This window comes from Lissotriton helveticus, chromosome 7 (assembly GCF_964261635.1).
Source record: "Lissotriton helveticus chromosome 7, aLisHel1.1, whole genome shotgun sequence".
NCBI classification, from domain to species: domain Eukaryota; kingdom Metazoa; phylum Chordata; class Amphibia; order Caudata; family Salamandridae; genus Lissotriton; species Lissotriton helveticus.
The window spans coordinates 277,950,580-277,974,734 of NC_136068.1; the positions used below are offsets into that span (position 1 = coordinate 277,950,580).

A 24,155-nucleotide genomic window follows, 5' to 3' on the forward strand; every position below is an offset into this window, starting at 1 on the left:
GTGAATGTGAAACATTTCAAAATATTAGGTAATTTCACATGAACATTTATATCTCAAACATGAAAACAGATATATTTGCAAATCCTACTCCTTTGAACAACTTTGGTCAGGCAAAAAACATCCTTTTATTTTCAGTGTCCACCACAAGACAAAGGAATTAAAAATGTTCAAAGAACATCATAGCATAATTATGCAACATTGAGTTTGAGTACTGCAGTTTTTTATTAAATACGAGACAGAAGCCCTTATGATAGATCTGTTAATGAGCTGCAGGTTCAAATCCTGTCACGTTTTGTAGGAAAATGGAGTATTATGTGGTGTGGGGGTTAGGCCTCACCATGTAATACTGTCACTATACCCCAAAGATTGTCCTTGGATTCACACTAATAAATCCTTAGCTCAGTCCTGGTTGTGTGGCAAAGAGCAGTCAGACTTTACTAGAGGAACGTGTTAGGCATTTCAAAGTACCGTCATGGATATAAGTCATTTGCACGACTCAAGACAAATCCAACACCAATTTATAAAAAGAGAGTGCATTTTTATCTTAATTTAGAGACCAAAATTAGCAGAATAGTAGATTTTGGAAGCAATATAAAATCAGTGCAAAATAATACAGTGAAAACTTAATTTTGCAGTCATTGGGAAAAACCACTAGTGACAATGGCTCACTTGCAGGTCAAGTTACATTGTACCCTTGCAGGGTAAAGGTGACGCGGGTCCCAGGACCAAGCCATGACAGTCAGTTCAATTTTACCTGGCATGAGGAGCCCAGGTACAGAGTTGTCCTGGCTGTCCCTGGTTCTGGACAGGAGCCACGGGAGAGCTGCTTTTACCCCTGAAACGATGCTGCTGGAGAACAGGGTATAAAATGGTAACAACGACGTCACTGATGATGTTGGGTGAACGTTTTACGGAGTGTCCTCTCTGTGCAGCATTGAGTGAAGGGCGGCAATCAAACCTTAGTAGCGGTAACCTCAGCAGGGAGCTTATTTGACGTCAGGGAAACACGGTAGCAGCCTGAAAGTTCGTGGATGGCAGGACAACAGTTCCCACAATGCCCTGAACCATCTCTTTTGGGCAATTGGCAATTAATCAGAGGGCCTGATGGCTAGTCAATCAATCAATCAATCAACAACATTTGTAGAGCGTGCTACATGCCTGTGAGGGTCTCAAGGCACTGGGGGGGGGGGGGTTGGCCGCTACTGATCGAACAGCCATGTCTTGAGTAGCCTCTTGAAGGTTAGTAGGTCTTGGGTCTGTCGTAGGTTCAGTGGGAAGGTGTTCCAGATCTTGGCAGCGAGGTGGGATAAGGACCTCCTGCCGGTGATTGTTCTTCGGATGCGCGGGACGGAGGTGAGTGTGAGGTCAGCGGAGCGGAGCTGGCGGTTGGGGGTGTAGAAGGAAAGCCGTTTGTTGAGGTAAGCTGGGCAGGTCTTGTGGAGTGCTTTGTGTGCGTGGATGAGGAGCTTGAAGAATATCCTCTTGTTGACGGGCAGTCGGTGCAGGTTTCTCAGGTGGGGGGTGATGTGGCCGTGGCGTGGTACGTCTAGTGATTCTTTGGGTTTGTAGTGTTGATTTATCTGCAGTTTGCAGGGAACTAGTTCCACTAGTTCAAGAGTGTGAGGTTCCTTCTGGCTCTCAGAGTAGTCCCTCTGTCTGAGGGAACCTACCTTTAGCCTAGGACGAGTCTCGTCCATGCAGTTGCAACAGGTGCAGAGTATCAGTCTTTTGCTTTGGGCAAAGTCCTGTTGTCGCAGACACAAGTTCCTTCTTCATCCTCTTTGATGTAAGTTGGATCAGAACTGAGGTTCTGGTTTCAGGGTTGTCCCTTAAATCCTAGATTTAGGGGCATTAGGGTGTGGAATCATGTAGCCAATGGGCTGCTAGTCCCTACAACCAGTCTGCCCCGAGGAGATCACATCCAGGGGTGGGGTTACCTTTTCTACCCACAACTCTGTATTCTGCCACTCCTGAAGATGGCAGAAATCAAATTTTAGCAGACAGACCAGGCTGCTCACCCTGGAGGTGTGGCTAGACATTTGGGGGTGATCTTGCCTGTCTGGGTGCAAATGCGCCTAGCAGCAACCGGTGCAGCTAAGCACAGTGGGGCAGGGTGGGGGCAAGGCAGGAGGTGGATTTGGAGGGAGTCGACAGACAACAGAGTAGGGAAAAATTAATAAATACATGATATTCCATCATCTGTTAACTTTACGACCCGGTCCCACCACGCTTACCTGCACCGGCCGCTGCTGCTCATTGCCTTGATGTGCCACTTCACTAGCCTGCTTGGGAGGAGGGAGGTGTGACCTGCTTCCTGCCCGAGACTTTGTTCCTGACTCCTGAGAGTGATCACACTTTCTGGCAGTAGGTCAGAATCCTGACTTGGCAGTAGCAAGAACGGGCTGTTGGTCAGACCACAGGGAAGGCTGGGGCAGCCATGTGGGCAAACTCTAAGGTGCCACCTGGGTGCCTGCCACATCGCTCCTGGCACAAGATGCATATCAGGGGTGAGAAGGCATGTTGTTTGATAAAAAACATCACATAGTTAGGTGGTACAATAATGAAGCTGCCAATCTCTGGTTTGCCTGCAGTCCATGTAATCCTATGCACGGTCTATCACTTATAGTGTATTTTAATGGTAAAGGGCACTATACGAACACATAAGCTTGCACTTACATGTCCACACCTTTAATATAATGCACCCTACCTCCTAGGCTGCAGCAGTTTCTTTGGATCACTCAGGTTGGCACATTCGGTACTCCAAGCCCTGGGGGCCCCTTTACCACCGATGCCCTGAGTACCACTGGTATCCTATTCTAGGGACTTATAAAGGGGTAAATTCCGTGCCAACTGGAGATATGAGTTTGCAGATATCAGTTTTAGGGACGGAGCACAAATACTGAGGGTTAGTTGGCAGGCTTCGGTGCACTGACAGTCGAAAACCAGCATCTAGTAGTCCAACTAGGGGCGAAAAGGGGTAGGCAACTGCAACAAAGCCAGTTTCCTTACATTGTTGATTCAGCCTTCCACACTCCTGGGGTCAGTAAAAAGAGAATCAATTTTGATTGGGCTATAATAATAATGCATAAAAATGTTCTATAAAATGATTTGGAGAAAAAGACTATGAAAATCACAAACTATTATGTTTTAATTTCTATTAGTAGTGCGCAGAATTTTTCAAATCATTGGCATTCTACTAATTGAGCTCCTGCAAAAGTTTTCCCAAATCCATCACAATGCTGGCACATTCTGTTTAGATAAGGATTCTATGAATAATGCAAGTCGACAGGCCTGATGTACTGAAAAGAATCTGGTGAAGTGGCTGAGAATTTCTATGAGCTGATATACATCTTGTTCTTGCTGTGGAATGTAATATGAATAGTACAAGGCTGTAAAACATTAACCAACCTAAGCATAGAAGAATTTGTGCCAAGCACATTCATGCCCAAGTGAATGCAGTGATACAATTTCAGAGCAGGTGGTAAAACATTTCTGAGTCCATATTTCCTGTTTATAAGTGCTATACCTTTATCCTTGGGTGAACCCTTGGAGATCTACCAATAAAGTTAACAAATGATTTGAGGAAGTGGGAGAACCTATATAACAATGAATTGGTGATACTATTCTGACACTATTAGTAGCATTTTGAGTCATATCATCATCAGTTCAGTGCAGATCACAAACACAGAAGGATTCATGCCTTGTTTTTCCTGAAATTGCATTGTTAACAGTGTATAAATTAACAAAGAAAATATTACAGGTAATGCATCAGCCGTAGATAGCAGAGCTCATGAACATGGAGAGGCAGCCAATGATCACTGCTTCTGATATATACTGAGTGAAGCTAAAAAAACATAGGCATCGATTACCATTGACTCATACACTACCGGCACCTTGTAAAAGCCATGTTCATGCAGTTGTTGAAATTACCGGATATGATAAAATCCCACAGCTGGGATTGGCAGGTGCCAAACTCTAAATAACCCACTATCACTGAAAATGTTTCAAGTTGGGTTTATAGCCTTTAAACAATTCAATGTCTTACAACCAAATGCACATAATGTTCAACACAAAAAAAAAGTAAAATATGGTGTCTGTTATGTATGCGGGTCTGCAAATCCCACAATGAGCTGTTTCCATTCAGCACACAATTGCAAAGGACAGGACTTACAAAGACAGCCTGACTTCAACCGTCTGTATCTGTAGGGCCAGAGAAGCTCTCGAGAGAGGCAAATTACTTCTTGCTCTCAGGTTGTCTCGGAGTTCTATCATTTTAGATGCTTTAATAAAAGACATGAGCCATACCTATGTATTTATAATGAGAGACATGAGACATCCCTATGTATTTATAACATTTAGTGAACGTACCATGTGAATTATGTATTCATTCATTTCTCAAAGTGATATAGTATTCTCTGTCTTATAATTTTGAAGAATTATTTGGCCTCGAAATTCACTGCTGCTTTGTTTTGCATAAACATGAAAATACCTGCTCATAAGCTCACCTCGGTGTTACAAGAACATAAAATAAGTCCACAGTTCAACTTAAAAATACATCTACATAGCTTACATCAAAATGAGTTTTACATTATGACCACATATCAATCAATCACTCGGGATTTGTAAAGTGCAGCTAATCACCTATAGGGTATCCATGCGCTTGCAGGTCCTGGGGGCTCATTCGCACAGCCAAATCTTGAGGGCCCTTCTGAATTCCGAAGTGAAGTGATGGTACTGGGGGGGGGAGGGTGAAGGTTGTTCCGGCTCTTTGCTGCGATGTGGAAGAAGGAGCGACCTCCAATTCTGCTTCGGTAGATGCTGGAAATGTGGAATACTGAAAGGCAGAGAGTACTCTTTTCGACGGTTGGTGGAGGTTCAGGTGGTGGTTAAAGTAGGCGGGTCCTTGGTTGTGTAGAGATTGGTGTGTGGGTCAGAAGCTTGAATTGGCATCTCTTCTGTACAGGGAGCAAGTGGAATTGCCTGAGGAGGGGTGTGATGTGGGTTCATTGGGCAAGTTCGAGGATGAGTCTGGCTGCGATGTTCTTCATGTTTGAAGTTTCTGTAGGAGGTGTGTCGCAATTTCTACATAGAGATAGTTGCCGCAGTCCAGTCAGCTGGTGATGTGTCTTGTGTACGGGGGTAGCCAATTGAAGATCTTATGTAGCAGGCGCAGAGTGAGGAAGCCAGCTGAGGAGACAGAGTTGATCTGTGATTTCATGGTGAGCTTCTTGCTGTTGATGATTCCAAGGTTCCTGGCATAATCGGAGCGAGTGAGGGCAGGTCCCATTCCATGTATTGCTGTTATTGCCGAACATCAATACTTTCATTTTGTCAGTGTTCAACTGCACACAGTTGTTCTTCATTCAGTCGGCTGTGGAAGTTGGTCCTGGTGGTGGTAAGGTCCTAGGAGAGTGAGAGGATGAGTTGGGTGTTGTATGCTTAGGAAATTATGTTGAGACCATGGGATCTGATGTTGTGCCCTGGGGGACACCACACAATATTCTTGGATTGGGAGATGCAGCCTTTGGGTTCTACCGGTATGGAAGGAGGTGATTCATCTGAACGTGTCCCCTTTGATGCCAATGTGGTGGAGTCTTTTGATGAGCGTCTGGTGGGATACAGTGTCGAAGGCTGCTGAGAAGTCAAGGAGTATCAGAGCTGCTGTTTCTCCTCAGTTGAGAAGGGTCGGTGGCTGCGATCAGAGCAGTCTCTGTGCTGTGATTGCTACGGAAGCTGGTTCGGAAGGCAGTGGAGTGGATGAATTTTATGGTGGAGGTGATGTGTGTGGACAGGATGTTCCAAGTGGTCAGTTGTGGATTGTGTTGGTTGCGGTGGTAGGGTATCTGTCGTAGAAGTCCATAGGTGTAGGTTGGAGTTCAAAGTTTTCTTGTATTTAGTTGCAATCTTGTGATGGAAGAAGTCGGCAGGGTTGTCGCACAGCTCTTGTGAGGGTGTGAAGTTTTTTTCTCTCGCTGCCTGGTTAGAGAATTTCGTAACAATGTTAAATAGTTTCCTGCTGTTGTAGCTACTAGTTTTGAGGCGTGCAGTTAGGTCTGTCTTCTTTGTTGCCCTCAGTAGGTGGTGGAAGAAGTTGATGGAGGTCTTGAAGGCTGCCCTGTTGGGGGTGTCCTAGCTGGTGCACTATCTGGTCTTCACCTTTTTGCTGTTTCATTTCACTGTTCTGAGTTCTTTTTGGAGGGTTTTCTCTGGTTGTTTCTCACTGATGGGGGAATGTTGCTGGCACAGTTGGTGATCCAGGCATTTAAGTTCTTATTTCCTTGTTTGAGGTTGGTAGCAGTAGCGAGGTTGGAGGTATTGAGGATGCCAGGCCAGCTGGTTGTCGAAATGTTGTCCACCTGCGATGGGGCTGCTGTCCATAGTGGGTGTTGCCGTGTGGGGACTGGTGATGCTGAAGTGGACAATGGAGTGGTCGATTCATGTGAGTTCTGTGACGTGACTGTTTTTGATGCAGTTGCTGGAGGTGAAGATGGTGTCCAGTGTGGGTCCTGCGTTGTGCATTAGGTAGTGGATGATCAGGGTCACTCTGAGGCTATTCATACTGTCGAGGAGCTGTGTCGTGTTGTTGTCATTGGGGTCATTGATGTGGAAGTATAAGTCTCCCAGGAAGATGTAGCCTTGGAGTCTAAGACTAGGGGTACAATGAAGTCCACAATGGTGTAGCAAAAGTTGTTGCATGGGCCTGGAGGTCAGTATGTACGGGTGCGTCTGATGATTGTCTTGCTGTCACTGTGGAGCTTGAAGTCGAGGTGGTCCATGAGGGTGGTGGTGTTTTGGGTGGTGATGGTGCAATGCATGATCTCTATATGGATGATGGTTATTCCTCCTCCTGACTTGTTGGTGCAATCCTGGTGAGTGATTTTATATCAGTGGGGGATTGCAATGGCAATGTATGGTACAGTTATGGGCTGAGCAAGGTCTTGGTGAGGAAGACAATGTCAGATGTGAGGGTGGCGAGGAGGTCCCATAGTTTGGTGGAATGCTTGCACATGGTGTGTGTATTAAGGAGTAGGCAGTAAAGTCAATGTATCACTTTTAGTGTGGTGTGGCAAGGGGTTAGCTTGATGCTTTGAGGCATAATTGTGGTTGTGCAGGTGCAGGAGATGGTGCAACTGGCGCAAAAGAACAGTCCTACCGTAGAATGCAGTGCGGTGGTGCAGGAGCATTTGCTCGGTTGTCCAGTTTTCATGGCACGGAGGATGGTGGCTTTGTATCTGTGGGTGGGCTGGGGACCAGGGTTACTCAATCAATCAATCAATCAATCAATCAATCAAGCAATCAATCAATCTTATCATTTGTAAAGCACACTACTTACCCGTGAGGGTCTCAAGGTGCCCGGGGGTGGGGGGTGCTGCTACTTCTCGAAGAGCCAGGTCTTGAGGAGTCTACTGAGGGTTTCCAGGGGAGGGTTTCCAGGTCTTGGCAGCGAGGTGGGAGAAAGATCTGCCGCCGGAACTAGCTCTTTGGATGCGGGCAAGGGCAAGGCCGGCAGAGCAGAGTTGGCAGGTGGGGGTATAGAAGCTGAGTCACCTGTTGAAGTACGCTGGCCCGGTGTTGTGGAGTGCTTTGTGTGCATGGGTGAGGAGCTTGAAGGTTATCCTCTTGTTGATAGGGAACTAGTGCAGGTCTCTCAGGTGGGGTGTGATGTGGCTGCAGTGGGGGATGTTGAGGATCAGACGTGCAGAGGAGTTCTGGATACATTGCAGCCGTATCAGGAGTTTGGCCGAAGCTCCTGCGTAGAGTGCGTTTCCGTAGGCCAACCTGCTGCTGACGAGGGCCTGGGTGACAGTTCTTCTCATATCGGTGGGGATCCACTTGTAGATCCTGGAGAGCATTTGGAGGGTGTGGAAGCAGGAGGAGGAGACGGCGTTTACCTACTTAGTCATGGAGAAGTCGAGTTGAGGATGACCCCCAGGTTACGTGCGTGGTCGGTGGGTGTTGGGGCTGTTCCCAGTGCGGCCGGCCACCAGGAGTCGTCCCAGGCTGAAGGGGTGGTTCCGAGGATGAGGAACCCCGTCTTCTCCGAGTTCAGCTTCAGTTGGCAGTTCCTCATCCATTCGGCGATGGCCTTCATTCCTTCGTGGAGGTTGGTTTTGGTGGTGAGGGGGTCTTTGGTGAGGGGGAGGATCAGCTGGGTGTCATCGGCGTAGGAAATTATGTTGAGGTTGTGTTGAAGGGCGGCATGGGCGAGGGGTGCCATGTAGATGTTGAACAGCATTGGGCTGAGCCCTGGTGTATGCCGCAGATGATCTCGGTGGCATCGGAGCGGAAGGGGGGAAGGTGGACGCTCTGTGTCCAGGGCTTTCTCTTGGATCCTGGCGTCATGGAGGCGTGATAGTAGTGTGCGTGGCAAACCGTGTCGAAGGCGGCTGACAGGTCCAGGAGGATGAGGGCCGCTGTATCTCCGTTGTCTAGCAGGGTCCTGATGTCATCGGTGGTGGCGATGAGGGCAGTTTCGGTGCTGTAGTTGCTGCGGAACCCGGACTGGGTTGGGTCCAGGATGCTGTTCTCCTCGAGGTAGCGGGTCAGTTGTTTGTTGACGGTTTTCTCAATGACCTTCGCTGGGAACGGGAGCAGGGAGATGGGCCGAAAGTACTTGAGGTCCGTGGGGTCTGCCTTGGGTTTCTTGAGTAAGGCCTTGATCTCTGCATGCTTCCAGCTTTCCAGGAAGGTTTCTGTCTCGAAGGAGATGTTGATTACTTTCCGGAGATGGGGTGCGATGGCTGTGCTGGTTTTGATGAAGATGTGGTGTGGGCATGGGTCTGAGGGATGGTGTTCATGATCTTGCTGGTGTCGTTGTTGTTGATGTTGGTCCAGGAGAGCAGGCGATTGGTGCGGGTGGTGGTTGTAGGGGCGGGAGGTCTCAGTGGTTGTCGGGGCAGTCCTGACGTTGAAGCTGTCGTGGATGTCAGCGATCTTGCGGTGGAAGAAGGTGGCCATCGAGTCGCACAGGTCTTGCATAGGAGTGATGTCAATGGCGTTGGAGCTGGGGTTGGAGAGTTCCTTCAAGATGTTGAAGAGCTCTTTGCTGTTGTGTGCGATGCTGTCTAGGCGGTCTTTGAATGAGGTACTTTTGGCGGATCTGATGAGGTGATGATGTCTGAGGGTGGCATTCTTGTGGGCTGCGTAGCTGTCGGGTGTTTGTTCGCGGAGCCAGTTCTTCTCCAGTTCTCGGCATGTTCGTTTGGAGGCCTGGAGGTCTTTGGTGAACCAGCTGGCTTTCTTGCTGGTGTGACTGTTGGAGGGTTTCTTGAGCGGGGCGAGGGTGTTGGTGCAGTCGTAGATCCACTGTCTGAAGTTATAGGCATAGGTGGGGTCGGAGGGTGGGCTCTGGGCGAGGGTGGTGGTTAGCTGGTCTTTGCTCCAGCAGCAGCGGGGCATCTGTTCGGTGAAGGTGAAGTGGATGCAGCGATGGTTGGTCTGGTGGAGTGTGGTGGTGTGGTTGAAGGAGACGTGGGCGCTTGCTGAGAAGATCGGGTCGAGGGTGTGGCCGGCAGCTGGGGTGGGTGTTGTGTCGAGTTGTCTGAGTCCAAGGTTGGCAAGGTTGTTGATCAGGGTGGTGGAGTTGGTGTCATTGTTGTTCTTGAGGTAGAAGTTCCGGTCCCCGAGGAGGATGTAGTCGGTGTATTCGAGGGCGTGTGTGCTGATGAAGTCGGCGATGGAGTCGCTGAACTGTGGTTGGGGTCCGGGGGGTCTGTAGACGAGGGTTCCTCTGAGTGTGGTGTAGGGGTGGGTGTGGATCTGGAAGAGCAAGTGTCCGGCGGTGTTGAGGGTGTCGTCGAAGTTGGTAGAGACCTTGAGGGTGGACGATGGCGATTCCTCCTCCAACTCCATTGGTGCGTTTCTGCGGGTGATCTTGTAACCATCCGGGATAGCTATGGCGATGTCGGGTGCTGAGGCGGGGTTCAGCCAGGTCTCCGTCAGGAAGGCGACATCTTGGAACGTTGAGTTGAGTAGGTCCCAGAGTTCAACGGCGTGTTTGCGGGCGGAGCAGGTGCTGAGGAGGATGCATCTTAGGTGGTTGGGTTCTTTCCTGTGCAGTGGTTTGTCGGGCGGATGCTGGTGAAGCTGCAGTTCCAACAGGTGAAAGGTCCTTGGGTGCCCTTCGGGTTGTCCCGGTAGCAGGTGTGTTCTCGTCCGGGGTTGAGTGCATGGAGGGTGCTGGCATCGTAGCGCAGTCAGGCGTTGTGCTGTTCGCAGGGGCCAGGGGTTCTGGCGCTGGGCGCGGTCACATATGGGCTTGCCTTTGGCACACCAGAGGCGCGCCCCCTGCGCAGCTGCGCAGCGGCCACCGTAGGAAGGGGAGGTGGGAGGGAGGAGGAGGAGCTGGGAGGGGGGGATCGGCGAATGGGTGAGCGGGGGGACGGGGCCGCAGGGGGCGCAGCGACGGGATGCGGGACCGGCGAGGAACAGAAGGCAAAACGGGCAAAACAGCACAAAATGCAGTTACAGAAGGCAAAGAAAGGCACAAAATACAGTTTACAGAGGCAAAGAGCGGGGGCGGGACCGCAGGGGACGCAGCGGTGGGAAGCTGGCCCGGCGCGGCACAGAAGGCAAAATGGGCACAGCAGCACAAATGCAGTTACAGAAGCCTGTGGGTGGAGGCGGGCCTTGAACTACAACAGCAGCTGAGACTCAGACACGGGCACAGTCAGGTGAAGCTGCGCGGCGTGGGCGGCGACCTGCCTGGCAACAGGGTCATGCCTTTGGCATACCCGACATGCATGCCAGCTGCATGTGCCTGCTGAGTGATCCTGCTGTGGGACGGCACTACAGCCTCTGTTAAGTAGGTCGTGGGAGGGTGGAGGTGCCCTGGAAGGTGGTGGGTGGGGGTAGGCGGAAGGCGGGAAAAATGGGTGGCAGGCCGGAGAGGCAATGAGGGAAAAAGCAAGGAGAAAGCAATGAGAACGGGGGGAAGCATGGGGAAAACAATGGAAAATTAGGGAAAAACAAGGAGAAGCCACTCAGAAAACAGGGGACGAGACAAGGAGAAATTAATCAAAACAAGGGAAAAGCAAGGAGAGAACAGGAGCTATTTATCAGCACGGGAAGAGCGGGACCCTGGGACCTGCTTAATGGGGTCACACTGCAGCCTCCATTCAGTAGGCCGTGGGAGGAGGGATGGATGCTGGGAGGTGCCACAAAACTATTTGTGCACCTAAGTTTGAAATTGTTGACACATAAATCTACACTTGCAAATGTAATAACTGTATGCAGTTTGATATCTGAATAATATAATAATAAGTGGGATTGAATCTACTCACAAGTTTGAGAAGTGGAAATTCCAGAATATATGTAAAATCAATGTAAAATCTGTGCCTTCCCACAGTTTCACATATTTGTGAATATACACCAACATTTAAATTGTCCACATCCAAACAGGATCAGGCCAAATGTTTACTTCTGTCAAAGGCAGGGCTAAATACACATATTGGTTGGAAATACCATGAACACCACAAACTTGGGGGTTCATGGGGAAGATGTTTTGTTTCCTCAGAGAAAAATATTTTTCCCAAAAATAAAAACTATTAAAAAAATCTGATGCATAAATTTAAACCATATATATTTACCCATGTGTAAATCCCCAAGCTCTTACTGTCATAGCTTCCCATAAATAGTATTTTGAGAATGAAAAATATGCATCAGTATACTACATATGTACTTGTAAACCTATGAGTGTAGATATACACATTTTTAGAATGAATTCTACAGTCTTGGAATGCATACATTTGAAGAGTGTGGCACCAGAATATTGTAGTTTGAACATCGTCTGAAATAAATCTTGCGTGCTAAATATAGTCAACATAAATATTGCCCGGTTAAAAATAGTAATAGAAATTCCACACTCAGTAGGACGATATTTTTGTAAATGATATTTAGGACGTGGCATGTCAAACAATATTTCTGACTATGATATTATTATATCACACCCATACAAGCAATGACATTCTAAAATACCAACACACATTTGAACAATACAAATTTAGTTGTACACACATAAGCCACACAAGTGGCCTCAGGATGAAAAGAACTCATAGGTAAGATCATAGCTATACGTTCCCTGAATAGATGATGTGGCCTTTGACCAAGCCTCAATTTAACAGCACATGGTCTATTGTAGTTCCCCAAGCTGAACCATGTACATGTCTGCTTAACCCCTTCTATGATCCCGCTGGCCGTTGGCCGACGGGAGCACTCCCTACCTGATGCTACAAATGACCATTAGTCAATGCAGCCCCGCACACCCTTTAGAACGCCCGCACCGCAGCGGAATTGCGACCGCGGTTAAGGCGTTAAGAGCGACAAGTGTTCTGTGCCTTGATGCATTACTAAGGAAATATGGACAAAAATATATGCAAAAATATGAGCTATGTGTTTGAGCAGTGGACTGAGCTGAATATAAAACAAGAATGGCAAAAACCATATTGTTATATTGTGTTTAGACAAGCATTCTATTAATAATGTAAGTCCATTGGACTGATGGTTTGAAATGAATCTGGGGAAATGAAGGCATAAGTCTTAAACTTTCAAACATATTTGCTAAGGATTGACTAAGATTGCAATAATGACCTGCACAGATATGATCTATGGAGGCCATTAAGTCAGCCGTGGGTCTGATAACATATGAAATTGTGATGGTATATTTGGCCACAGACAGGAAAAAGGGTGGATTTACAAAGTATTCAGCAAGCGCTTGCATAGTGTAACACAACACAAAACATAATGGTGATTAGCAATATATTATAAAAAGCTTGTGAGTGCAGAACAAAATTGTTGTGCCACACGAGTGTCCATGCAAGTGTTAGAAAATCTACCCAAAGTGCCATTCCTATTTTTCACCGGTGCACAATTAATAGAAACATATCAGTTCTTGACACTGTTTGTTGGACTGTAGCTCAAAATTGACTTTTATAATGTGATGATGATGAGGACGATGTTCTCAGCTTACCAGTTGCTTGAAAAATGTCATTAGCTTGGGTTTGGGAGGCTTGCTTTCTTCTGCTTTGGATTTCTTTGCTTTGTCATCAATACTTTGGCTTTTGCTGTCATCTTTATTGGGAGCACACGCCTGTACCGTAGATTCAACCTTTACGGCCTCCATTTCAGGCTCGGCTGCATTCTAATTTGTTAAAAAGTAGACTTTAGATTCCAGTTTGAAGTAAGTTTCATTACACTGATACAGATAAATTAAACTAAAACAATTATTAAAATGAACGTGTATTTAAATCAGTGATAAAGCATATGCAATGTTCCACCTAAAAGTTAAGATGATGTGGATCTTAAATATGTTTTGAATTGTTAGAAATGTAGATTAAATTGTATTAAACTTCTCTGCAGAGAAAATACAAATGTACTCAAATATTCATCAGCATTTACAACTGGATCTTTTGTTTCTTATGTCACTACCCAGCACTTCATATACTATGAGCTGCTGCGCGGATTCCACATACCACTGTTGTAAACTACTTAATTTTACATTAAGCTTTTAAACTATGACCTATATTGACTATGCTATCAGTCAGTCAGTTACACAGCTTTATTCAATCTTTTATAAACAGACCATAAAAGCACAAATTTCCAGACCTATAAATATACGTATATACAGAGTTAAAATGAGTATTGAACTCATTTGCAGTGATCCAAGTTAGACCATTAAAATCATTTAAAAAAACAGTTGATAATTAAAGTTGCACAATACTACTAGGATGTGACCCACCTTTTTCCTCTTCCTAAAACAGGCCCATAAAAATGAAGTGACACAGAAACTTACAAATGGGTCCAGTAAGGCCTTTAGAAAATACATGGCGACCCGGCATTGCCTAAAATTATGGTGCCTCAGGATTAGAAGAATAAATGTTTTCCTTTACTCTGAATCTTTTTTACAGAATAATATGATATGTACGTCTGACTGGATGGCATAGTTGTTGCAAGGGCAGGGAGCAAGATCTGCTAATATATATTTATTTGTGGGTATCCCAGGAGTAACAGAATCATATTCAGTTGAGAGCGCAATAAAATAAATCTATGCTGCAAATTATTTATACGAGATAAATAATGAAAACCTCCTGATAATAATGGAACCAGATCGTATGCAATGGAGGAATGATGGATACGTTTTTTTTCCCTTCGGACATATTTTAATCTTTGGGTATATGTAAATGTAAATGTATACTTGTAAAGCGCACTGTTATTCCATCTCGCAGTGTCCTGGCGCTGTATACCACTGGGAAACCCGTCCTGGCTTTCCATGTGAGATGGTCTCCCTTCTGGGCACCCCCAAGGTGAAACCAGGCATCCCCGGCGCTGATAGGGCCGTAGTGGAGATTAAGCAAGCTATTGCCCGGAGTTGCAGAGTGGGACCCATGGTTAGCGTAGGCACCTAGGCGAGAATTATCGAATCCGCGGACATTGACCCAAGACCCTGCCGCGCCGGGAATTGAACCCTGGTCCCGGGCCGACCTCCGCTTCATGGTCTGCCGCTTCTAACCAGTAACCCACACTTCTCCACAATATATAAATCCGTTATCCATTTCTTCGTAACCTCTTAACAGGAATCAGGGTCCTGAAAAACTTTTACCAGGCCTAGAGCTTTCAATTCGATCTCTATGTAATTTAGCCACCCACTCCGTTTGTAGTGATCTAGGTTACAGCATTTCGTAATGATAGTTTGGTTCAGGTCCACCGTAGTTCTCCGCCATATTGAGAGCCACAGGAGGACTGGGGCAAACCTTATTGTGTCACTCAAACAGGGAAGCTCCAATTCAAGATGTAAAATGTAGTTTGGGGTTAATTGGGGTAAAGACACAGAGTCTTCCATTTGCTGTAACAAAGCAGCATTAACCATCCCCCAAACACCTGCTGCATATGTTACGGCCAACTTTATTTTAGCTAAATAAATATTTTTAGTTGCACCCAGTGGGCTTCCTCACAGTTTTTTGGCAAATCTCTTGACAGCATTGAGGCTCCTTTGCATAACATGGCCTCTTGTTTTTACTAATTTAGACCACGAATGATCATTATCAAAGAGCACTCCAAGATTTGAAAAGGAGTCAACCACCTCGAGTTTCTTACCTGCCAGCTGAAGGTGGGGATGTTTCTCACCTCGAGTAGCTCCGGCCACAATTATAAATGATTTGCATTCATTAACTTTTAGATCGAGGAAGGCCATAAAGATGGAATAAGGTTTGATTCATTTTTGTAAGGCCAACCCCGATCTAGCCATCAGTACCGAGTCACCACCGTATGCCAGGATCGGGAGGGGGGTTTGATCGAATTTGGGCATGTCCAGTGAGAGGGCAGACAGGGAGGACTCGACTCCGTTTGTATACATTCAAAAAAGAAACAGGCGAGCACACACCCCTGTCTTACTCCCTTTTCAAATTTAAAGTGACAAGTGCACTCCCACTTCCTGCTATACCTTACACAAGCAGTGGCATTGACTATGCTATCATCATTACTGCTCTTTCGTTGAATTGGGATGTGTAGTGCTGCAAGTTTGGCAAAAATAATACAGCACAAAAGGCTTTAAAGAAATAAAAAAAATATTGCATTTATTCATTGCTAACCTAGCTATTGTGGAGTACTTTGGGGTGTCACTAGGACAACTAGAATTAATAAAACCTAAAAAATCTATGATGATCATGAAATTAAGAGAAGGGCCAATGACCAGGAAGCTGTAACATTGTCTGGGAATAGAATAACTAAGATATTTCATTTCAGAATGTCATTATGTAGGAGCCGTAGGCTGTACCTGAAAAGGCAGATCATATGTTCATGTCTGTGATTGATAAGGCTTGCTTTGGAGTGTTGTTTTGCTTGGCACTTAGAATATGTATAAGCCCTATGTCTTTACATGATAGATGTGGAAAATTTCAGGTTGAATGGCATTGAAAGAGGCAACCTTACGGTTTATTTATTTATTTATTTATTTTGTATAGTTGTATAGCGCGGTCCTGTCGCCCCAAGGGCATCCTGGCGCTTGAATTCCGGTCACTAGCACTTCCATTGTTCAGCCAACTCTAGGAAAGAGATGGGTTTTTAAAGCTTTCCTAAACGGAAGATAGTCCCCCAGACTTCTTAAGGGGAGAGGCAAGGAGTTCCAGAGTTTGGCCGCTGTGACACTAAACGAGCGGCCGCCCATCCTTACTCTCTGAAACCTTGGAACCACCGACAGCTGAGCCGAGGAGGAGCGAAGGGGCCGCGAGGCAGAATACCAAGCAAACATACTTTGCAATGGTACTGGGCCCTGCCGGTGGACCGCCTTAAACACTAGGCAGGCCGCTTTATACATTACGCGTGAGTGCACCGGTAGCCAGTGTAGATCCCTTAAAGCTAGGGTAGAGGAGCTGAAGTTTGGGCGGGAAAGGGCCAGTTTAGCAGCCATGTTCTGCACCCGTTGTAACTTCCCCAGCAGATTTTTTGGTGCCTCCAGAAGTAGCCCGTTACAATAGTCTAAACGACTCAGTATAGTCCCGCGAACTACTTCTGGCCTGGCATGTGCAGGGAGAAGGGGCAGTACTTTGCGCAGCATGCGTAGCAGCATCATGCACGAGGAGATGGTCTTGTTAACGTGCATGTCTTGCTGTAGATTTGGGGCGAAGATCACCCCCAAGTTATGGGCTGACTCCGCGGCCAAAACCGTCTCAGGAAGCATGGCCGGCCAGAAATTCTCCGGGAGTGCCCGCGGAGTCTGTTCCATGGAACAGAGGAGCACCTCGGTTTTTGTGCTATTGAATTGTAAGGAGTTGGCCCAAAGCCAGTCCACCGTAGCTGCCATACAGCGGTGGAATGTCTCCAGCGAGACCGCGTTGCTACCCTCCAGGGAAAAGACCAGCTGGGTATCGTCAGCGTAATTAAAAGCCGAGACACCAAAAGATTTTATAAGCTGGACCAAAGGGCGGAGGTACAGATTGAACAGTATAGGGCTGATGGCCGAGCCCTGTGGAACCCCCTGCCCTACTTTCCGCAATTCTGACTGATACGGGGGAAGCGTGATCATCTGCTGTCGGTTATGAAGGTAGGATACCAACCAGTCTCTTGCCCTCTCCGTAACCCCGCACTCCTCAAGCCTCCTGATGAGGGTCCGATGGCAAACCGTATCGAACGCGGCCAACATGTCGAGCAGCACCAGAAAGGCTGCCCGACCACTGTCGACTCGCGAGCGAAGATTGTCCAGAACGGTTACCAGTGCGGACTCCGTCCCATGTGCGGGGCGGAAACCGAACTGCGACTCATCGAGCCATCCGGTTTCTTCCAGGAAGCCAGAGAGAGAGCGGGTCACCCATTTTTCCACGATCTTAATAGGAAAAGCGAGCAAGGAGATTGGCCTGTAGTTGGAGAGACAGGCGGGGTCCAAGGTCGGTTTCTTGAGCAGTGGAGACACGACTGCAAGCTTCCAACAATCAGGGACCGTTGCCGACTCCAAAGACTGGAGGCAGATGGAGTACAGAGGCCGAAACAGTTCAGCCTGAAATGTCTTCCAGAATTTGGGAGGCAAAGAATCAAGCGAAGAACCTGAGGTCACCGTACATACCAGACTGCAGAACTCCTCAAAGGGGAGGGTAGCAAAGTGTCTCAGTTGGGGTCGACTGGGCGCGGCTTCCGGAGCTCCTAGGCTGGGAACAAAACCACTCGGCCGGGGCCAGCTGGGCGGGGTATCCTGGGCTGCCCAGGCTGCCTGACTCAAGGCAAACCTGCTTTGCCAGGTTGGACCGGCCCCAACGCCCAAGGCCCCCAAAGCCAGGGCATGTCCACTCAGCAAGGGTCGACTGGAAGGAGCATCCGGAGCTCCCATACTGAGGTCTGGATCACTCGGCTGGGGTTGACTAGGCGGTCCGTCCGGAGCTCCCAAGTCGCAGTCAAGTACTACCGGTTGGGGTCGACTGGACGGGCTGCCTGGAGCTCCCACATCGAGCGCCGGAGGCACTGAGTTTTTTAGGCCTTCCAAGATCTTAGCGGTCTTCTCCTCAAAAGCATCCGCCAAGGAGTCACACAAGGTCTGTGACGCAGGGACCGTGTTAGCCACACACTTAGGATGGGTTAAATCCCTGACGATCTTAAACAGGGCTTGTGACTTGTTCGGCGCCTGGTTCAAGGTGGTTTCTAGAAAGGCAGCCTTAGCCGACCTAATCTGCGCCTTGTAGCCCTGCAGTGCCAGCCTGAAAGAAGTCCTCGCTGCGGGCGAGGCCTGCTTCCTCCAGGCTCTCTCAGCACGTTTGCAGCTCAACTTCAACTGCCGCAACTCCTCCGTATACCATGGACAGGCCCGATTCAGTCTGCTACGAGACTTACGAAGGGGCGCCGCCTTGTCCAAGGTGTTAATGATGGACCGACACAGAGTGGAGTAACTTTCCTCCACCGAGTCACTCAGACAAAAATTATCTGGTAAAAGGGAGGGCAGAGGCGATGAATTTAAAAGTCTCGACCAAGGTCTGCCCAGTTTGGTCTGTGCGGCACCAGCATTCCCAAAGGAGTGGCCCCCAGATGAAGGGAAAAGGCAACCAGTGAGTGGTCAGTCCAGCACTGACATAGGATATCATTTACCACCACTAGTTGTACGTCTGCGAAGACCAGGTCCAAGACGTGGCCTCTCCTATGAGTGGCTGACAGGACCAGTTGTTCCAGTTGAATATCACTGAGAGCTTGGCAAAGTGTCGTAATCGCACTATCCAGCGGGCCACCCGACCACAGGTTAAAATCCCCCAGGACCAATAGCCTAGAGTGAGTATTGGAGAGGTCGTAAATCAAGTCGATGAAATCTGACAAGGAAGGAGCCGAGCCCGGTGGGCGATAGCATAAAACTCCCGTGACCAATGTCCTCTCCAGATCTTTAAAGGAGAACCCCATCAGTTCAAAGCCCGAGACCTCTCTGATCTTCAGCTGGGAGAAACCCAACATCTCTCTATAGATGACACCAATTCCACCCCCCCTGTTCTTCAACCGGGGAGTGTGGGTAATTTTAAAACCTGGAGGACAAGCCAAGCCCAGTTCGACCAAACAGTCCTCCCGCGTCCAAGTTTCCGTAAGGAACAGGACATCGAGCCCCAAGGTCTCAATGAGGAGGGCAATCTCAGTGTGGTGCTTACAGAGCGAACGAACATTAAGCAACCCACAAGAGAGGGTGTTAAGCGAGGCTAGGGCAGTACCCTTCTGACTCAGGAGTACTTGGCTCGCATCTGAGTTCCAATAAGGCAGCCCGGGAATATACTAGACGTGGAGAGTGCGGAGGTGCAGAGAGAACGGCCCGAAGCGGTTGCCACTATCTATTAAATTCCACTTTGCACTGTCCCTAAAGGGTGCCCTTAAATAAATAGGGATTATCTGTTAATACCAGTATGTCCGTATAGACAAGGTATCCTATCGACAAATGTGCCCCTACAGTAATACGTTTCGTTGAAAAATAGCTGCTACAGGATTTATATTTAATTCTATGGGGGAAAGAATATAAATGTAGCAGATAAAATCCTGTGTTGGAGGCAACACAAACACCAAGGGCTATTGGATATCCATAAACTGTGTAGTAGGCAATTAGATTACTTTATATTAGCAAAGGCACTTGAGGACGGCAGGCATGAAGTATGCTCAGCAGTGGAGGTGGGCTTAGCAACCATAAGTAGTTGGAATGAGGGACTTATTGAATTTTCAAAATGAGGTGAGCGTTAAACTGTCCATGAAGCTTTAGGGAGGAGACGGTCCATTTCTGTGAGTCCCTCAGACTAAAGATGCTAGAGGTGAGGGGCTGAATCGCTTTCTAATGCTTAACCCTATCAGCAACCCTTACCATCATCAGGCAAAGGATGATGCTATATGCATTTATGGATAGTTTGAAAACATGGATGTATAGCATCAAATCGATAGAGAAATATTGTACTCTCAGCAGCATTCATTGATTGCACTCATCTAAAAAACATAATCATATGATAAAAACAAATGGATTTCAAACATGTTGTACACAGTAATATATATTGCATAATTTGGCTGCAGTAATAGAACAAAGGTGCAGAAGAAAGGATTCCCAGCTGGTAGCACAAACCTAATATTGTTTCTTGTTCTTGAAAATCCACCAGAGAATAACAAAGAGAGGAAGACAGCAAGTGTTATTGTTTCTGGCTGGGGTGTTAGGAAAGATGGGTAATAGTTATTATGATAAAGAGTTCCCGCTGAACATGGCATTTGCAAAGTTGCAACATTGCCTGTATATTGTTTCTTGTCTTGTCAGCAACACACTGTGGGTCTCCTTGGCCATTATTCTTTTGGCGATGGAATAGCTGACCATCAGTGGTAAGAGGAGAATGAAAGTGATACATCTCAAAAAGAGCCAACAAGGATCAGAGAAAATTCCAGGAAAATCCTTACTTAGGAACAAAATAGACATGTCAGAAGACAAGGGAAAGTCGGTGGGGTGGGGGGGGGATATCGGATTATAAGGGTCCAATGTTTGATCATGAGCTGTCATAAGGACTAAGTGGCTTATCAAAGTGACATCTGTAGCACAATTTCTATAGTATTTTTGCCTGTTTCCATTACCTATATGCCTTGCTGAAGCACTGGCTGCCAGGCTCTTAAGGTTTAAATACCGAGAATAATTTTGAGACTTCTGGCATTTTCAAGAATTTTAATATTTGTATTAACAACATTTTTCTATATTAAGAATTCTGTTTTAATGCACATTGCAACAGCTTAGTGTGGAGACATTAAAGAGGCATAGTCTAAAACGGGACTGCAAATTGTAAGGGAGAGTTTTTGCTGTTTTGGTGAGTTTTACAGCTGTACTTCCTTGAAGCAAGAATACTCTAATTCCTATTAGATAAACTGTGGTTCTGAGCCATAACCACAAAAGGTTATTACACTTATGAAATAAATTACTTAAACTTTCCAACCAAATGTAACAAAAAAAAGAAATATTTAATTAGTAAGGTGACATACAACTGGATGTAGGGTTAAGGAGTTATTTTGAAATCAAAAACGTATTCCAAGGAAGCAATGGGAATTCATAAATTAGATGTGGTCCATGGGGTGTGATAGACAGAGTCCTAGACACCCTCCACTGCAGACCGGTGATGAAGGATGAGTAGATACAAGTTGATGGTTCACTCCCCATCAACAATTAAGAGCAAGCACCAAGGCCTCGGTATATATGTACCTTGGGCACTGACATGGGAACTAAGACATAGTGAAATTAGGAAGGAGGTGGTGGTCCAATCTCGTTAAGGGTTTTACCTTTGCTCCTAGATATCTAAAGGTCAAATATCTTCAGGAGGGCAAGGCTGAAAGCTGTGGCAGAGCAGGGCTCTACAAAATTATATATCTTTTTTTGCACAGTCTTCGTAGACTTAGAGCCTGATTACGATGGCGGGTGGATGAGTGTCTGACGGCCATCGCTACGGGCAAGTGACTGCTCGACAATGAGTCAGTGGTCCCACCTACCCTATTATGATAGGACTGCCATCCAGGCAGTTAGAAAGTGACTTTTTCTACTGTAAATTGCGATGCAGCCAAGGAAAAGGGCCGCAGCACAAGCCGCAGTAGTAAAAGGCACTTAGTGCACATCCATGCACCGTGTGCCAGGCACCATGTGGAGCCTGGCACACGGTGCATGGATGTGTGAGGAGGCACAACATGTGCCCCTCGGGACACTTAGCAATGGCCCAGTGGCCCATGGGGGACCGCGGCCTTGATTGAGGCCCCCGAAGTCCCATACTGGCTGCCTTTCCATGGCAGTGGGACCGCCATGAAAAGGCAGCCAGAAGGGAACATCCCTAATCCCTACAGCGTGTCAGTGCAGGCATCAGCATCATGGTAGGGATAAGAGTTTGACTGCCACTCCCTGATGGGATCTTTCTAGCTTGACCTGAAGAAGTCCAATGTTTAGGACGAAACACGTTGGCTGTTTTTCTGCTGTATATACCGTTTTGTACATGAATATGACTGAATAAAAGAAGAATTTTGAACATACTTTTGGATATCAATCTGAATTGTTTGACTACTCTAAAGTTGACTGTTGTATGGTGCACCTTCTTATTGTTCTGAAAAAGTTGGAGACATGTTGGTCTATACTATCCTCAAATGTCCTCTATGAGGTAGAAACAAAAATATACCATGAGCAGCATGCCACTCTTCATTACTTCTCTCCACCTGTAATCTCTATCCCTGAGAATGGCCACACAGAATTATTTAAAAGTTCAGTCCAATCTGTGATTGATAATGGCCTCTGACAAAATCACCCATGATTTTCAAAGTTTCTCTACCTAATACTTTCAGCAGAGAGACTTGTCTTCAGTTTCACAAATAAAGTTTTCAGCAACAGCTATCTGAAGCATTAGAACTAGAAAAATCTTTTTGTGGTGTCAGTAATAAGATTCTCATATGGTCACCTCACTGTCTCTAAATTCCTGTTAAAGCACGGCTGAGCTGTGCCAAGCATTGAACAAGTGAAATCACTGGCTCTGTTGGTGCCACCTTTTCCATGCCCAAGCTATGCTTCACTTAATGTATACTTGGATGGACCATCTGTGCAGTGAGACTAAGGCCCTCATTACAATTTGGTAGGAATAGGTTGGGGCATTTGCCTGGAATCACAGGATGCTGAGCCACACTGAGACTTGGACATGGTCAGCAGACTTTTTTCACGGCCCTTTCCCTGGCTAATCTGACCTGATGGAATGAATATATCAGGGGAAACTGTGAGGTTGTCATAATCATCAAACAACCGGTATTACCAATCCCTGTGCAAATTCGGAATTTACCCTAACTTGTAATGAGGGCTGTTGTAGAATCAAGGCAATTGGTTTCCCTGCCTCCTTGATTCTATTGAGCCATCTGATCTTTGGTTTCAAGCAGTTTGTGATCGTACTATCAAGGGAAGATAAGATGTGAAAATTAGCAAAGAGGTGTGAACCATAAGAGTTCAGCCTGGTGAAGGACCCTTCCCTAACACCTTCATCGACAATACTGCTAAATACAAGGTAGTAAGACAACATATAATATATAGTCAAAGAATGAAAATAATAATTATTTCCAATGATGGTTTCACACTCATTTATGTACACTTTGCAAATGTAAATTTTGTGGAAGATTAATTTGGAAGATAGGGGTGATTGTCTATGTCTCGATTTTTCTATATCTCCCTTTTCTATTGTATCACAAATAGGTAGCTATAGTTAGGACCAAGTTTCCATAGCAAAAGGTTTTTTTGAACTGACTATATCTTTGGTGCCGTTTGACATATCTTCCCAAAATGTTCCCAAAAAAGTGCCCGGTGATTTTAGTTCTGCAAGTTTACTTCCCATGTTAATTTCCATAGGGGCTTTGAACACGACTACAGCCCAAACCGCTAGAAAGAATTGCACCAAATTTGGCAGACAGTTAGCTTTTGCTTCGCAGATCACGCTTTCAGTTATTTGTTGAATATTCTTTCAGTATTTTTTGAGAAATAAAGGAAATCCAAATTTGTATATCTGTGGTCGTGAAGCTATCACAAATGACGAGGAACTCTGATTGGCGGTCAACACTTCAACAAGTCAGTGTTGGCAGCCATCTTGGGACATGGGACTTAGTAAAAAAAAGGGGCAGGGTATGAATGCCCTAAACCCCTAGCCTTGGTCCTGGGGTCCCAGAAGGACACCACCATGACAAAAAAGCATTTTATTTTTACACTTTTGCAGCAAAACTTCATGAATTGGAGGCTAAAATTGATTTAAAAAAAACGAGCAGGGTCTTCCGCGCTTGTTTTCAAAGATGGACGAGGTCCCAGGAGCATGCAAAGCTGTATAAAAAAATGGAGGGCAGTGCACGGCCCCCTCCAAAGGCTTTTTTATGTCTTGGGGACCATCACCTACCCAGGGCTTTTGTTAATAATAATCAGGGGCCTTGAGGGCCACTGTGGGGCCTGGGACCCAGCGACCAACACCAACGGGGCAACAATGAAAAAATACATAGGGTGGGCCATATGGACGCCCCAGGCCCGAGGACCACCACCTCCCTGGGGCTACAATTGAAAAAAAAACATGGGGGTGGGTTAGCGGAACCCCAGGCCCCAGAGACCACTACCACCTCAGGGCCAATTATATTTCTTTAAAAGAAGGTCGGGGCCATACAGCCCCCTCCCAGGCCATATACCGGGCACCGGGTCAACCACC

At 46.6% G+C, this 24,155-nt stretch overlaps 1 protein-coding gene across 6 annotated transcripts in view; it reads right to left on the minus strand.

Annotated features, from left to right (window-relative positions):
- BCAS1 (brain enriched myelin associated protein 1) overlaps positions 1 to 24,155 on the minus strand; it is a 531,445-nt gene that overhangs the window by 39,548 nt on the left and 467,742 nt on the right. For all 6 annotated transcript variants that reach the window (XM_078652060.1, XM_078652059.1, XM_078652057.1 and 3 more), the window contains one exon: positions 12,968 to 13,138. In XM_078652060.1, coding sequence (XP_078508186.1) covers positions 12,968 to 13,138 — 171 coding nt within the window. The remainder of the gene's footprint in view (positions 1 to 12,967; positions 13,139 to 24,155) is intronic.